General features: G+C 51.1%; 1 protein-coding gene across 1 annotated transcript; it reads left to right on the top strand.

Annotated features, from left to right (window-relative positions):
- Positions 1-42: 42 nt before the first annotated feature.
- CEP70 (centrosomal protein 70) lies at positions 43-16540 on the top strand. Its single transcript, XM_044274498.1, has 19 exons — positions 43-185; positions 309-344; positions 446-468; positions 7697-7784; positions 7999-8122; positions 9752-9896; positions 10416-10579; positions 11237-11296; positions 12152-12248; positions 12328-12416; positions 12653-12730; positions 13279-13366; positions 14258-14356; positions 14499-14669; positions 14738-14887; positions 15653-15812; positions 15899-16007; positions 16114-16193; positions 16289-16540. Exons 2-19 carry the CDS (start codon positions 329-331, stop codon positions 16351-16353), a joined length of 1806 nt encoding a protein of 601 aa, XP_044130433.1. The 5' UTR covers positions 43-185; positions 309-328; the 3' UTR covers positions 16354-16540.
- The last annotated feature ends 65 nt before the right edge of the window (positions 16541-16605 follow it).

Here is a 16605-nt window from a genome sequence, read left to right as displayed (position 1 = left end):
TCCGCCCTGGCCCCGCCCTCAGCAATTAATACAACTGCTGTCTCCCTGGAAACGGACGGAAGCTGGGAAGGAATAACCAGAGCCAAGAAAGCGGCTGATTTAAACCGATTGTAGACGACCCCTTTCCGGTAGATAGAACCGTCCACTAATAACGGGGTGGAAGACACCAAGCTTCGTAAACAGGGGTGAGCAGAAATGTGTGACTATAGTGAGGCAGTGTAGTTGGGGGGGCGGTGTGATGACAGTATAGTGTGGGGGGTGCAGTGTCCATCCTGTGTATCTGGGGTAATGGTCTCTCTTTCCGGCAGAGTCCTGCGGTCGGGAGGACATGAGCCGCTCAGCAGGTAAGGATCCTGCGGGTGACAGCTCTGACCCGGGGCCCCGGGCCCTCACATGTGGTTCCCAGTGGGAGAAGTAAAGCGGCTTCTTTCTCTTTGTCTTGCAGACGGCGACGAAGCCTCTTCTATGGTAATAAACCTGGTGATGTGTGCATGTAGATCCGGGGGCCCAAGGAGCAGCTCCTCCTGCTGCTGGGGGCCACACAGAGGTCGGGACTATCCTCCGCAAACAACGCTCTCCTTAACCCCCTCAGCCCCGCTAGCTGAGACCTCCTTAACCCCCTCAGCCCCGCTAGCTGAGACCTCCTTAACCCCCTCAGCCCCGCTAGCTGAGACTCTTAACTGACCTCCTTAACCCCCTCAGCCCCGCTAGCTGAGACCTCCTTAACCCCCTCAGCCCCGCTAGCTGAGACCTCCTTAACCCCCTCAGCCCCGCTAGCTGAGACCTCCTTAACCCCCTCAGCCCCGCTAGCTGAAACCTCCTTAACCCCCTCAGCCCCGCTAGCTGAAACCTCCTTAACCCCCTCAGCCCCGCTAGTTGAAACCCCCTTAACCCCCTCAGCCCCGCTAGTTGAAACCCCCTTAACCCCCTCAGCCCCGCTAGCTGAAACCTCCTTAACCCCCTCAGCCCCGCTAGCTGAAACCTCCTTAACCCCCTCAGCCCCGCTAGCTGAAACCTCCTTAACCCCCTCAGCCCCGCTAGCTGAAACCTCCTTAACCCCCTCAGCCCCGCTAGCTGAAACCTCCTTAACCCCCTCAGCCCCGCTAGCTGAAACCTCCTTAACCCCCTCAGCCCCGCTAGCTGAAACCTCCTTAACCCCCTCAGCCCCGCTAGCTGAAACCTCCTTAACCCCCTCAGCCCCGCTAGCTGAGACCCCCTTAATGACCAGGCCACTTTTTACACTTCTGCACTACACTCCTTTCACTGTTTATCGCTCGGTCATGCAACTTACCACCCAAATGAATGTTACCTCCTTTTCTTCTCACTAATAGAGCTTTCATTTGGTGGTATTTCATTGCTGCTGACATTTTTACTTTTTTTGTTATTAATCAAAATGTAAGGATTTTTTTGCAAAAAAATGACATTTTTCACTTTCAGCTGTAAAACTTAGCAAAAAAAACGACATCCATATATAAATTGTTCACTAAATTTATTGTTCTACATGTCTGTGATAAAAAAAAAAAATGTTTGGGTAAAAAAAAAAAATTGTTTGGGTAAAAGTTATAGCATTTACAAACTATGGTACAAAAATGTGAATTTCCGCTTTTTGAAGCAGCTCTGACTTTCTGAGCACCTGTCATGTTTCCTGAGGTTCTACAATGCCCAGACAGTAGAAACCCCCCACAAATGACCCCATTTCGGAAAGAAGACACCCCAAGGTATTTCATGATGGGCATAGTGAGTTCAGAGAACGTTTTATTTTTTGTCACAAGTTAGCGGAAAATGATGATTATTTATTTATTTTATTTTTTTCCTTACAAAGTCTTATTTTCCACTAACTTGTGACAAAAAATAAAAACTTCCATGAACTCACTATGCCCATCATGAAATACCTTGGGGTGTCTTCTTTCCAAAATGGGGTCACTTGTGGTGTAGTTATACTGCCCTGGCATTCTAGGGGCCCAGATGTGAGAAGTAGTTTGACATCAAAATGTGTAAAAAATGGGCGGTGAAATCCGAAAGGTGCTCTTTGGAATATGTGCCCCTTTGCCCACCTTGGCTGCAAAAAAGTGTCACACATGTGGTATCGCCGTACTCAGGAGAAGTTGGGCAATGTGTTTTGGGGTGTCATTTTACATATACCCATGCTGGGTGAGAGAAATATCTTGGTCAAATGCCAACTTTGTATAAAAAAATGGGTGTCTTTTGCCAAGATATTTCTCTCACCCAGCATGGGTATATGTAAAATGACACCCCAAAACACATTGCCCAACTTCTCCTGAGTACGGCGATACCAGATGTGTCACACTTTTTTGGCCCAAGTTAGCGGAAATATATATATTTTTTTTGTTTGTTTTTTCTTACAAAGTCTCATATTCTACTAACTTGTGTCAAAAAATAAAATCTCCCATGAACTCGCCGTACCCCTCACGGAATCCAAATGCGTAACATTTTTTAGACATTCATATTCCAGGCTTCTTCTCACGCTTTAGGGCCCCTAAAATGCCAGGGCAGTGTAAATACCCCACATGTGACCCTATTTCAGAAAGAAGACACCCCAAGGTATTCCGTGAGGGGCATATTGAGTCCATGAAAGATTTACATTTTTGTCCCAAGTTAGCGGAAAGTGAGACTTTGTGAGAAAAAAACAAAACAATTTCCGCTAACTTATGCAAAAAAAAAAAAAATTCTATGAACTCGCCAGGCCCCTCATTGAATACCTTGGGGTGTCTTCTTTCCAAAGTGGGGTCACATGTGGGGTATTTATACTGCCCTGGCTTTTTAGGGGCCCGAAAGTGTGAGAAGAAGTCTGGGATCCAAATGTCTAAAAATGCCCTCCTAAAAGGAATTTGGGCCCCTTTGCGCATCTAGGCTGCAAAAAAGTGTCACACATCTGGTATCACCGTACTCAGGAGAAGTTGGGCAATGTGTTTTGGGGTGTCATTTTACATATACCCATGCTGGGTGAGAGAAATATCTTGGTCAAATGCCAACTTTGTATAAAAAAATTGGAAATGTTGTCTTTTGCCAAGATATTTCTCTCACCCAGCATGGGTATATGTAAAATGACACCCCAAAACACATTCCCCAACTTCTCCTGAGTACGGCGATACCAGATGTGTCACACTTTTTTGCAGCCTAGATGCGCAAAGGGGCCCAAATTCCTTTTAGGAGGGCATTTTTAGACATTTGGATCCCAGACTTCTTCTCATGCTTTAGGGCCCCTAAAAAGCCAGGGCAGTATAAATACCCCACATGTGACCCCACTTTGGAAAGAAGACACCCCAAGGTATTCAATGAGGGGCCTGGCGAGTTCATAGACATTTTTTTTGGGGGGCACAAGTTAGCGGAAATTTTTTTATTTTTTTTATTTGTAATTTTTATTTTATTTTCTCACAGTCTCCCTTTCCGCTAACTTGGGGCAAAAATGTAAATCTTTCATGGACTCAATATGCCCCTCACGGAATACCTTGGGGTGTCTTCTTTCCGAAATGGGGTCACATGTGGGGTATTTATACTGCCCTGGCATTTTAGGGGCCCTAAAGCGTGAGAAGGAGTCTGGAATATAAATGTCTAAAAAATGTTACGCATTTGGATTCCGTGAGGGGTACGGCGAGTTCATGGGAGATTTTATTTTTTGACACACGTTAGTGGAATATGAGACTTTGTAAGAAAAAAAAAAAAAAAAACAATTTCCGCTAACTTGGGCCAAAAAAATGTCTGAATGGAGCCTTATAGGGGGGTGATCACCCATATAGACACCCTGATCACCCCCCTGTCATTGATCACCCCCCTGTCAGGCTCCATTCAGACGTCCGTATGATTTTTACGGTTCCACGGATACATGGATCGGATCCGCAAAACGCATACGGACGTCTGAATGGAGCCTTACAGGGGGGTGATCAATGACAGGGGGTGATCAGGGAGTCTATATGGGTGATCACCCCCCTATAAGGCTCCATTCAGACGTCGTATGTGTTTTGCGGATCCGATCCATGTATCCGTGGAACCGTAAAAATCATACGGACGTCTGAATGGAGCCTTACAGGGGGGTTATCAATGACAGGGGGGGGGGGGTGATCAATGACAGGGGTGGTGATCAGGGAGTCTATACGAGGTGATCAGGGGTTAATAAGTGACGGGGGGGGGGGGGGTGTAGTGTGGTGTTTGGTGCTACTTACAGAGCTGCCTGTGTCCTCTGGTGGTCGATCCAAACAAAAGGGACACCAGAGGACCAGGTAGCAGGTATATTAGACGCTGTTATCAAAATAGCAGCTAATATACCTGTTAGGGGTTTAAAAAATCACATCTCCAGCCTGCCAGCGAACAATCGCCGCTGGCAGGCTGGAGATCCACTCGCTTACCTTCCATTCCTGTGTGCGCGTGTTCACCGGAAATCTCGGCTATCGCGAGATGACTCACGGATGCGTCCAGGAGGAGTAAATCAACCACCTTCCGGACGCATCCGTGCATTAGGCGGTCCGGAGGTGGTTAAAGAGACCCTGTCCCTATGTGATCTGCAGGCAGCGTGTTATAGAGCAGGAGGAGCTGAGCAGATTATATATACAGAGAACCTGTCACCGTGTAATCTGCAGGCAGCGTGTTATAGAGCAGGAGGATCTGAGCAGATTATATAGAGAGAACCTGTCACCATGTAATCTGCAGACAGTGTGCTATAGAGCAGGAGGAGCTGAGCAGATTATATATACAGAGAACCTGTCACCATGTAATCTGCAGGCAGTGTGTTATAGAGCAGGAGGAGCTGAGCAGATTATATATACAGAGAACCTGTCACCGTGTAATCTACAGGCAGCGTGTTATAGAGCAGGAGGAGCTGAGCAGATTATATATACAGAGAACCCGTCACCATGTAATCTGCAGGCAGCGTGTTATAGAGCAGGAGGAGCTGAGCAGATTATATATACAGAGAACCTGTCACCATGTAATCTGCAGGCAGCGTGTTATAGAGCAGGAGGAGCTGAGCAGATTATATATATAGAGAACCTGTCACCGTGTAATCTGCAGGCAGCGTGTTATAGAGCAGGAGGAGCTGAGCAGATTATATATACAGAGAACCTGTCACCATGTAATCTGCAGGCAGTGTGTTATAGAGCAGGAGGAGCTGAGCAGATTATATATACAGAGAACCTGTCACCATGTAATCTGCAGGCAGCGTGTTATAGAGCAGGAGGAGCTGAGCAGATTATATATACAGAGAACCTGTCACCGTGTAATCTGCAGGCAGCGTGTTATAGAGCAGGAGGAGCTGAGCAGATTATATATACAGAGAACCTGTCACCGTGTAATCTGCAGGCAGCGTGTTATAGAGCAGGAGGAGCTGAGCAGATTATATATACAGAGAACCTGTCACCGTGTAATCTGCAGGCAGTGTGCTATAGAGCAGGAGGAGCTGAGCAGATTATATATACAGAGAACCTGTCACCGTGTAATCTGCAGGCAGTGTGTTATAGAGCAGGAGGAGCTGAGCAGATTATATATACAGAGAGAACCTGTCACCGTGTAATCTGCAGACAGCGTGTTATAGAGCAGGAGGAGCTGAGCAGATTATATATACAGAGAACCTGTCACCGTGTAATCTGCAGGCAGCGTGTTATAGAGCAGGAGGAGCTGAGCAGATTATATATACAGGGAACCTGTCACCATGTAATCTGCAGGCAGCGTGTTATAGAGCAGGAGGAGCTGAGCAGATTATATATATATATATACAGAGAACCTGTCACCATGTAATCTGCAGGCAGCGTGTTATAGAGCAGGAGGAGCTGAGCAGATTATATATATATATATACAGAGAACCTGTCACCATGTAATCTGCAGGCAGCATGTTATAGAGCAGGAGGAGCTGAGCAGATTATATATATATATATACAGAGAACCTGTCACCATGTAATCTGCAGGCAGCGTGTTATAGAGCAGGAGGAGCTGAGCAGATTATATATACAGAGAACCTGTCACCGTGTAATCTGCAGGCAGTGTGTTATAGAGCAGGAGGAGCTGAGCAGATTATATATACAGAGAACCTGTCACCATGTAATCTGCAGGCAGCGTGTTATAGAGCAGGAGGAGCTGAGCAGATTATATATACAGAGAACCTGTCACCGTGTAATCTGCAGGCAGCGTGTTATAGAGCAGGAGGAGCTGAGCAGATTATATATACAGAGAACCTGTCACCGTGTAATCTGCAGGCAGCGTGTTATAGAGCAGGAGGAGCTGAGCAGATTATATATACAGAGAACCTGTCACCATGTAATCTGCAGGCAGCGTGTTATAGAGCAGGAGGAGCTGAGCAGATTATATATACAGAGAACCTGTCACCATGTAATCTGCAGGCAGCGTGTTATAGAGCAGGAGGAGCTGAGCAGATTATATATACAGAGAACCTGTCACCATGTAATCTGCAGGCAGCGTGTTATAGAGCAGGAGGAGCTGAGCAGATTATATATACAGAGAACCTGTCACCGTGTAATCTGCAGGCAGCGTGTTATAGAGCAGGAGGAGCTGAGCAGATTATATATACAGAGAACCTGTCACCGTGTAATCTGCAGGCAGCGTGTTATAGAGCAGGAGGAGCTGAGCAGATTATATATAAAGAGAACCTGTCACCATGTAATCTGCAGGCAGCGTGTTATAGAGCAGGAGGAGCTGAGCAGATTATATATACAGAGAACCTGTCACCGTGTAATCTGCAGGCAGCGTGTTATAGAGCAGGAGGAGCTGAGCAGATTATATATACAGAGAACCTGTCACCGTGTAATCTGCAGGCAGTGTGTTATAGAGCAGGAGGAGCTGAGCAGATTATATATACAGAGAACCTGTCACCGTGTAATCTGCAGGCAGCGTGTTCTAGAGCAGGAGGAGCTGAGCAGATTATATATACAGAGAACCTGTCACCATGTAATCTGCAGGCAGCGTGCTATAGAGCAGGAGGAGCTGAGCAAATTATATATACAGAGAACCTGTCACCGTGTAATCTGCAGGCAGCGTGTTATAGAGCAGGAGGAGCTGAGCAGATTATATATACAGAGAACCGGTCACCGTGTAATCTGCAGGAAGCGTGCTATAGAGCAGGAGGAGCTGAGCAATTATATATACAGAGAACCTGTCACCGTGTAATCTGCAGGCAGCGTGTTATAGAGCAGGAGGAGCTGAGCAGATTATATATACAGAGAACCGGTCACCATGTAATCTGCAGGAAGCGTGCTATAGAGCAGGAGGAGCTGAGCAAATTATATATACAGAGAACCTGTCACCGTGTAATCTGCAGGCAGCGTGTTATAGAGCAGGAGGAGCTGAGCAGATTATATATACAGAGAACCGGTCACCGTGTAATCTGCAGGAAGCGTGCTATAGAGCAGGAGGAGCTGAGCAGATTATATATACAGAGAACCTGTCACCGTGTAATCTGCAGGCAGCGTGTTATAGAGCAGGAGGAGCTGAGCAGATTATAATATATACAGAGAACCTGTCACTGTGTTGGGCGGAGCTCCGGCCCCCTGAGGCGCTGTGTTGGGCGGAGCTCCGGCCCCCTGAGGCGCTGTGTTGGGCGGAGCTCCGGCCCCCTGAGGCGCTGTGTTGGGCGGAGCTCCGGCCCCCTGAGGCGCTGTGTTGGGCGGAGCTCCGGCCCCCTGAGGCGCTGTGTTGCCACCTCATTGTCGAGCTCTTCTGTTTTTCTCTGCAGGCGGATCTGACAGAATGGGAGAAAATAAATCCAATGCTGAGGCGTCATGGCTGCGCCGCGGTGCACGTGTCTGGGGACCCCCTTTCTGGTAATGGAAGCTTTGTTTCCACAGGTTGTAAAATAACCGGCGCTGCGCCCAGATATTAGGAGATAACGCGGGGGGAGATGGCGGATATTATTAGGGGAGATGGCGGATATTATTAGGGGAGATGGTGGATAATATTAGGGGATAACGCGGGGGGAGATGGCGGATATTATTAGGGGGTTACATGGACCTTGTGATGTCCCGGTTTCTCCCTCAGGTGCGGTGGTCCTGGACCGGCAGACGTCACTCGCGCTCAGAACAGCCATTAAATCGCTTGTGGAAGACACGGAGAGACGTCAGAACCTGATCCACGGCCTCATCCAGTCCAACAACCAGCTGAAGTAAGTTCTTGTAAAGCCACGGGGCCCCCAACTCTGCCTCTGGCCGGCCTGTCCAGCCTCCTCCCCTGAGGCGAGGCACGGGGCCGGCATGTCCAGCCTCCTCCCCTGAGGCGAGGCACGGGGCCGGCCTGTCCAGCCTCCTCCCCTGAGGCGAGGCACGGGGCCGGCCTGTCCAGCCTCCTCCCCTGAGGCGAGGCACGGGGCCGGCCTGTCCAGCCTCCTCCCCTGAGGCGAGGCACGGGGCCGGCTCACTGTGGAGGTTGTATAATGCTCTGTATACTGTGGAGGTTGTATAATGCTCTGTATACTGTGGAGGTTGTATAATGCTCTGTATACTGTGGAGGTTGTATAATGCTCTGTATACTCTGGAGGTTGTATAATGCTCTGTGTACTCTGGAGGTTGTATAATGCTCTGTGTACTCTGGAGGTTGTATAATGCTCTGTATACTGTGGAGGGTGTATAATGCTCTGTATACTGTGGAGGTTGTATAATGCTCTGTATACTGTGGAGGTTGTATAATGCTCTGTATACTGTGGAGGTTGTATAATGCTCTGTATACTGTGGAGGTTGTATAATGCTCTGTATACTGTGGAGGTTGTATAATGCTCTGTATACTGTGGAGGTTGTATAATGCTCTGTATACTGTGGAGGTTGTATAATGCTCTGTATACTGTGGAGGTTGTATAATGCTCTGTATACTGTGGAGGGTATATAATGCTCTGTATACTGTGGAGGTTGTATAATGCTCTGTATACTGTGGAGGTTGTATAATGCTCTGTATACTGTGGAGGTTGTATAATGCTCTGTATACTGTGGAGGGTGTATAATGCTCTGTATACTGTGGAGGGTGTATAATGCTCTGTATACTGTGGAGGGTGTATAATGCTCTGTATACTGTGGAGGTTGTATAATGCTCTGTATACTGTGGAGGTTGTATAATGCTCTGTATACTGTGGAGGGTGTATAATGCTCTGTATACTGTGGAGGGTGTATAATGCTCTGTATACTGTGGAGGTTGTATAATGCTCTGTATACTCTGGAGGTTGTATAATGCTCTGTATACTCTGGAGGTTGTATAATGCTCTGTATACTGTGGAGGTTGTATAATGCTCTGTATACTGTGGAGGTTGTATAATGCTCTGTATACTCTGGAGGTTGTATAATGCTCTGTATACTGTGGAGGGTGTATAATGCTCTGTATACTGTGGAGGGTGTATAATGCTCTGTATACTGTGGAGGGTGTATAATGCTCTGTATACTGTGGAGGGTGTATAATGCTCTGTATACTGTGGAGGGTGTATAATGCTCTGTATACTGTGGAGGTTGTATAATGCTCTGTATACTCTGGAGGTTGTATAATGCTCTGTATACTGTGGAGGGTGTATAATGCTCTGTATACTGTGGAGGGTGTATAATGCTCTGTATACTGTGGAGGTTATATAATGCTCTGTATACTCTGGAGGGTGTATAATGCTCTGTATACTCTGGAGGTTGTATAATGCTCTGTATACTCTGGAGGTTGTATAATGCTCTGTATACTCTGGAGGTTGTATAATGCTCTGTATACTCTGGAGGTTGTATAATGCTCTGGAGGTAATATAATGCTCTGTATGTAACGTCTTCCTTAGACACGACGCCCGCGTGCAGCAGGACAGAGCCGGGCGCCAGGAGCAGAGAGCGGATGAATTGCAGCGGATTCTGGACGGCGTGAAATCCAAAGTCCGGGACCTGGAAGACGATTTCATCCGTCGGATGCGTCAGCAGCAGAACGAGGTGACTGGTTTACAGGCGGCGGCGGGGGTGAGTGCAGGGCGCCCGTCTGTAGGGGCTGCTGTGGGTACTGTGCCAGGGCGCCCGTCTGTAGGGGCTGCTGTGGGTACTGTGCCAGGGCGCCCGTCTGTAGGGGCTGCTGTGGGTACTGTGCCAGGGCGCTTGTCTGTAGGGGCTGCTGTGGGTACTGTGCCAGGGCGCCCCGTCTGTAGGGGCTGCTGTGGGTACTGTGCCAGGGCGCCCCGTCTGTAGGGGCTGCTGTGGGTACTGTGCCAGGGCGCCCCGTCTGTAGGGGCTGCTGTGGGTACTGTGCCAGGGCGCCCCGTCTGTAGGGGCTGCTGTGGGTACTGTGCCAGGGCGCCCCGTCTGTAGGGGCTGCTGTGGGTACTGTGCCAGGGCGCCCGTCTGTAGGGGCTGCTGTGGGTACTGTGCCAGGGCGCCCGTCCTACCGCCCTCAGATTTTTCTCCTTTTACCAATCTGCTCCTCCTCATCCTGCGCTATTCTTTGCCGCCTCTTGTCAGGATCGTTGCCAGAAACATGAGGAGAATCTGCGGGCGCAGGAGCAGAGCATCGCGTGTCTGAGGCAACGGCTGTCACAGGCGGCGGCTGCAGAGGAGAAGAGGAGGAAGACCTTCCTGCAACTGGTCAGGCGGCAGCCGCAGCAGAACAGCCACCTGGATCAGCAGTGAGTGCGCGGGGGACGCGACCGCCTGTCCTGGGGCTGCGCTGGGGAGGGCTTCGACCGCCTGTCCTGGGGCTGCGCGGGGGAGGGCTTCGACCGCCTGTCCTGGGGCTGCGCGGGGCAGGGCTTCGACCGCCTGTCCTGGGGCTGCGCGGGGCAGGGCTTCGACCGCCTGTCCTGGGGCTGCGCGGGGCAGGGCTTCGACCGCCTGTCCTGGGGCTGCGCGGGGCAGGGCTTCGACCGCCTGTCCTGGGGCTGCGCGGGGCAGGGCTTCGACCGCCTGTCCTGGGGCTGCGCGGGGCAGGGCTTCGACCGCCTGTCCTGGGGCTGCTCGGATGGGGAGGGACGCGACCGCCTGTCCTGGGGCTGCTCGGATGGGGAGGGACGCGACCGCCTGTCCTGGGGCTGCTCGGATGGGGAGGGACGCGACCGCCTGTCCTGGGGCTGCGCCGGGACCACCAGGGCGCTCATCTCGGCATCATTTCTTCCAGGCACATGTGTTAATGGTGGGGGGCAGTGGCTCTGTGAACCCCCTGGTCTCTGATGTGAGGCCCCCCTATATCTCCGCTTCCTGAGACCCTGTGAGTGACGTCACAGCTGGGGCTCTTGGGTCTGGATGGATGATGGGAGTAATCTTCAGCTTCTGCTCTTGTCCTCCAGGATTCTCGATCTCATCGATGGTTACGAGAGTCGGATGAAGCGGCTGCAGGATGAGATCAGGTGAGCGCTGCTCCGGAGAGACGATCAGACGGGCCCCAGAGAACTCCTCTCATCCTCCCCGCTGTAGATTTGGGGCAGTAGTACAGGCAGTTGATATCATAATTTTGGGAAACAGAGTTTTTTAAGAGGACTTCAGATCCACTGATCATAGCCGTGGCTTAATAGTGCAAAACTGCAGTTAAAAGCATGGAGGAGGAGCAGAGCTGGTGAGCTCGGATGTGGGTTCTAGATGCAAAATAATATAGCAGAACTGAAGTGTAAAGCAAGGGGGCAGAGCCTTGGCCTGAGCCTCTGGTGACACAGAAGCTGTGCTTTAAAGAGGACCTCTCACCGCTCCTGACATTCCTGGGTTAATGGCTCCATGCTTTCCCCAGGTACTAACAATCCCGGAGCCTCTGCTCTTATGTCTCTATGTTGTGCCGTTCCTCTATTATTTCTACTAGAAGTTATAATAGAATTGCCAGCAGTCTGCAGTAAGGGTACCGAGGGGCGGTACCCAGGTGGGGGCGTGTCCCTGCACAGTCTGACAATGTCAGCACTGATTGGATAGAGTCAGACGGTGCAGGGACACACCCCCAACTGGTTACCGCCCCTCTGTACCCTTACTGCAGACTGCTGGCCATTCTATTATAACTTCTAGTAGAAATAATAGAGGAACGGCACAACATAGGAATAGGGGCTGCAGAATTGTTATTACACGAGGAATGTCAGGAGCGGTGCTGAAGTGTAAAGCATGTGGAGGGGGCAGAGCTGCGGCTTGAGCCTCTTATGACGGTGGACCCACTAGCTGTATTAGGACGCACTGATGGGGGTTGTGCTCCCTGCACTCATGCTGCCTCTTCTGGTTACTTGCAGGAATTACGAGTCGTCAGTGGAGCCTGTTCTGGAGAGGAATCAGTCTGGAGGGTCTCTGGACCTGGACACAACACCAAATTATAAGGCGCTTATCAAGGTGATGCCCCAGGGGGAGGGGCAGGGGGTCCGGCGGTCTCTGGGGCTGTTCCCCTTTAACTCTGGGGTCCTCTCTGCAGTCCTATCAGGGGCAGATGCAAGAAGCTCGGAGGAAGGAAGAGCGGCTGCTGCAGGAGAACGGCCGGCTGCGCGAGGAGATGGAGGCCAGGTATGTGAGCGGGGATCCCACGGGTAGGGCAGTCCCCCAGCGGGGTCTTCATACTGGTCAGACTGGTGGTTGCAGCTCGTCCTCTAGTGTGTGACTCGGGATCGGGCGGCAGCCCCTCGCTCGTCAGTTGCTTCCTGTGCGGAGGCTGCAGCTCATCCTCTAGTGTGTGACTCTCGGGATCGGGCGGCAGCCCCTCGCTGGTCAGATGCTTGATCTTTCTGCTTCCTCCCTATTAGACCTTCTAGAAAAGAATTCAGAGTCTACAAGCAACAGATGAAGAAAATGGAGAAGATTCTCCTCCAGAATAATCTGAGGTGAGGATGTGACGTCTACTCAGCACAGCGGGTGTAGTGCAGCACAGCGGGTGTAGTGCAGCACAGCGGGTGTAGTGCAGCACAGCGGGTGTAGTGCAGCACAGCGGGTGTAGTGCAGCACAGCGGGTGTAGTGCAGCACAGCGGGTGTAGTGCAGCACAGCGGGTGTAGTGCAGCACAGCGGGTGTAGTGCAGCACAGCGGGTGTAGTGCAGCACAGCGGGTGTAGTGCAGCACAGCGGGTGTAGTGCAGCACAGCGGGTGTAGTGCAGCACAGCGGGTGTAGTGCAGCACAGCGGGTGTAGTGCAGCACAGCGGGTGTAGTGCAGCACAGCGGGTGTAGTGCAGCACAGCGGGTGTAGTGCAGCACAGAGGGTGTAGTGCAGCACAGAGGGTGTAGTGCAGCACAGAGGGTGTAGTGCAGCACAGAGGGTGTAGTGCAGCACAGAGGGTGTAGTGCAGCACAGAGGGTGTAATGCAGCACAGAGGGTGTAGTGCCGCCAGGTTAACAGGAGGCCTTTCTGTTGTATTTTCTCCCTCACTGCCACAGTCCAACCCGCGAGAGCAAGGATGAGGCGGAGCCTCACAGAGCGCGACCGGAGCATCTGTCCGATGTAGAGTGTCAGCGCCACCTACAGGTACTCCTGATGGCAGCAACCCCCAGTGCTACGGCTTTATTATATACCCGATATAATACATACACTCATCGTGTGTTTATCACCGCCTCCAAACAGTCTACTCGTAGAGATCTACAACCCAGGATGTAACTCGGGAGCAGAATAGTGAGTGCAGCTCTGGAGTATAATACAGGATGTAACTCAGGATCAGTACAGGATAAGTAATGTATGTACACAGTGACTGCACCAGCAGAATAGTGAGTGCAGCTCTGGAGTATAATACAGGATGTAACTCAGGATCAGTACAGGATAAGTAATATATGTACACAGTGACTGCACCAGCAGAATAGTGAGTGCAGCTCTGGAGTATAATACAGGATGTAACTCTGGATCAGTACAGGATAAGTAATGTATGTACACATTGACTGCACCAGCAGAATAGTGAGTGCAGCTCTGCAGTATAATACAGGATGTAACTCAGGATCAGTACAGGATAAGTAATGTATGTACACATTGACTGCACCAGCAGAATAGTGAGTGCAGCTCTGCAGTATAATACAGGATGTAACTCAGGATCAGTACAGGATAAGTAATGTATGTACACAGTGACTGCACCAGCAGAATAGTGAGTGCAGCTCTGGAGTATAATACAGGATGTAACTCAGGATCAGTACAGGATAAGTAATGTATGTACACAGTGACTGCACCAGCAGAATAGTGAGTGCAGCTCTGGAGTATAATACAGGATGTAACTCAGGATCAGTACAGGATCAGTAATGTATGTGCACAGTGACTGCACCAGCAGAATAGTGAGTGCAGCTCTGGAGTATAATACTGGATGTATAGAACCTATGAATCCATCCTGCTCATAGTGCGGCTTCTCTTCCATGTTGCTCTCCTGTTTCGGTGCAGGATGTCTGCAGGGAGCTTGGAGTTCAGGAGCTGAAGGATCTTCTTCCAGTCGCTGCATCAAAGTTCAGAGAAGCCAAGAGCTGTTGTAAGCTGTACAAGGTATCGGCTCTGGAGGTGCGGGGCCCGGGGCCCGGACGGTGCTTTGTGCAGGGCATTGTTATAGTGTTAGGAATACAATGTTTGACCCTTACTGCATTTGCGCTGGAATTGTATGTGAATATCCCTCTATTGTGTCCCTCAGATCCTGTCTGATATTAGTGCAGTACTCTGTGGGCCCCGGGCCCCTCCGCTGCTTTATAAACACGGCTCCCGGCATCAGGAGAATCGCGGTCCAGAGACCAGAGACGAGTCGGACTTCCTGCACCTGCTGCCGACTATAGAATTGTGGGCCGGACAGTTACTGTCGCTGCAGGTAGATGTCCCGACCCCAAGGCGTTACGGCACACGGGTACGTGTTGTGTAATCGCTCTCGCTCTGTAGGCGCTGCACCGCTCTCTGAGGAAGCTGAGACACAAGCTGCAGCCCACCCCGCAGGACGACCGGACCGAGGAGGCGGCTGGTGGGGTCCGGGTGGAGGATCTTCTGCTTCTGGTGGATACAATGCTGGAGGACGTGGAGAACCAGAGGCAGGTGAGGACCCATCACCCCTGGGAAGGCCAGGACCTGGCTGCACAATAGCTGCAGTCTGTACAGCAGCCACTAGATGGCGGCACAGTCATATCATGTTCTCATTCACAGGCTGCTGCGGTCCGCAATGCGTGGGCACAGTCCGTGGGGCAGGCGCATGGGGATTGCCGACCCGTTCACTTGAATGGGTCCGTGATCCTTCTGTTCCGTGAAAAGATAGCGCAAGTTATATCTTTTTGCGGTGCGGAAGCACGGAACGGAACCCTAGAAAGCACTCCATAGTGTTCCCTTGCGCATCTTTGGATTTGTGGGCCCATTAAAATGAATGGGTCCTAATCCGTGATGCGGAATGGCCACGGAACGGTGCCCGTGTATTGCGGGTCTGCAATACGGCAACGGGCATCACACGTTTGTGTGAACGAGTCCTTATGGAGCGTGTGAGCAAAAGCGACCACAACCTACGGAACCTTCATCCTGATTATTACCTTTCAGGTGTCTTTTAGGGTCACCGGCTTCTGACGGATCCAGATGTGGCGCAGTGCGCTCTGTTACTGGCATCCAGCTGAGCCGGACATTAGGCAGTCTGATTTCAGCTGGATGTTGCGCATGGTATCCAGCCCTGAGTCTGGGGGTCGCTGTAGTTTAACCCTTTAGAACACTCTTCCCAGGACAGTTGCTGTAGTGTTCCCCTTCGTTAGGGAGTGGAGCCGTGAGGCTGATTGTGCGTTATCCGGTTATATGTGGCCCCCCTTCTCTTTGTGTCCACAGGGCTCGTCCCCTCATGTGCTGCAGGCGCTTGTCTCGCACTTCCAGAAACTGTTTGACGTTCCATCCGTGACCGGTATCTACCCGCGTATGAACGACGTCTACAGCAAACTGGGCGAAATGAGCAACGCCATGAACAACCTGCGCTGCCTTCTCGGCCTGGGTAAGCCGCTCGCCCAATTACATGGCTGGAGTGGTCACTGAGGGTCTCTGTCCTGATCCCTTTAACCCTTCATATCCTGCGTTCAGATGACACGGCCAGTGCCGGGACAGTAGTGAACGCCGTAGGGAAACTGTGCAGAGAAGAGGAAGGTGGCCACAGACTGCAGCAGATCCTCGGGACGCTGGATATAGACAGGTAGGGTGACCCCTCGCATCCCGGGTATGTTCTGGGCAATGCTGATGCTGCCAGGGTGCTCGGATCGTATTTCGGGCTTTAACCCCTTCTGCTTTCTTCTCTGCAGTATCGTAAACAAGGTGCAGGAGCACGAGGAGTTCTTTCCAGCATTTGAGGAGTTAATAAAGGAGCTGCTGGACATCTTAGGTGGGCACGGGGGCTGGGTGCAGACATCTTAGGTGGGCACCAGGGGCGGAGTGTGGATGGATTGTCAGCTCTTATGCCTCTCTGTGTCTCTGCAGGGATCAGTCACCTGGAGGAGATTCTGCCCGAGGTGCAGAGGTTAAAAGATCTGAAGGCCCGGTGACTGGTGATACTGGTTATACTGGTGATCATCTGCCCTGTGTGGGGGTTCACTGTCTGGAGCCTCGCCCTCCCGCCGATACTGGACGACTAGCGGTGTGACGCTGGGACTGGATTGTAGACGTGTAGTGACGGCCATGCTGGTTGTCCCTCGGATTTCTAAAGTGACTGAAATAAAAACCGCAAATGAAGAATAGCCGTCCTCGCGTTGTGTGTGCAGCGCCCGTGCAGAGCTACGTGTCTCCATGGTGACAGT

This window comes from Bufo gargarizans, unplaced genomic scaffold (genome assembly GCF_014858855.1).
Source record: "Bufo gargarizans isolate SCDJY-AF-19 unplaced genomic scaffold, ASM1485885v1 original_scaffold_1790_pilon, whole genome shotgun sequence".
NCBI classification, from domain to species: Eukaryota; Metazoa; Chordata; class Amphibia; order Anura; family Bufonidae; genus Bufo; species Bufo gargarizans.
This window is presented reverse-complemented; position numbering and strand designations above follow the sequence as displayed.

Bases quoted from the DNA above. Each gene is read 5' to 3' on its own strand.
- CEP70 (XM_044274498.1), top strand. The intron at 12,249-12,327 runs GTGATGCCCCAG...TCCTCTCTGCAG, and splicing joins ATTATAAGGCGCTTATCAAG to TCCTATCAGGGGCAGATGCA. The intron at 16,008-16,113 runs GTAGGGTGACCC...TCTTCTCTGCAG, and splicing joins GGGACGCTGGATATAGACAG to TATCGTAAACAAGGTGCAGG.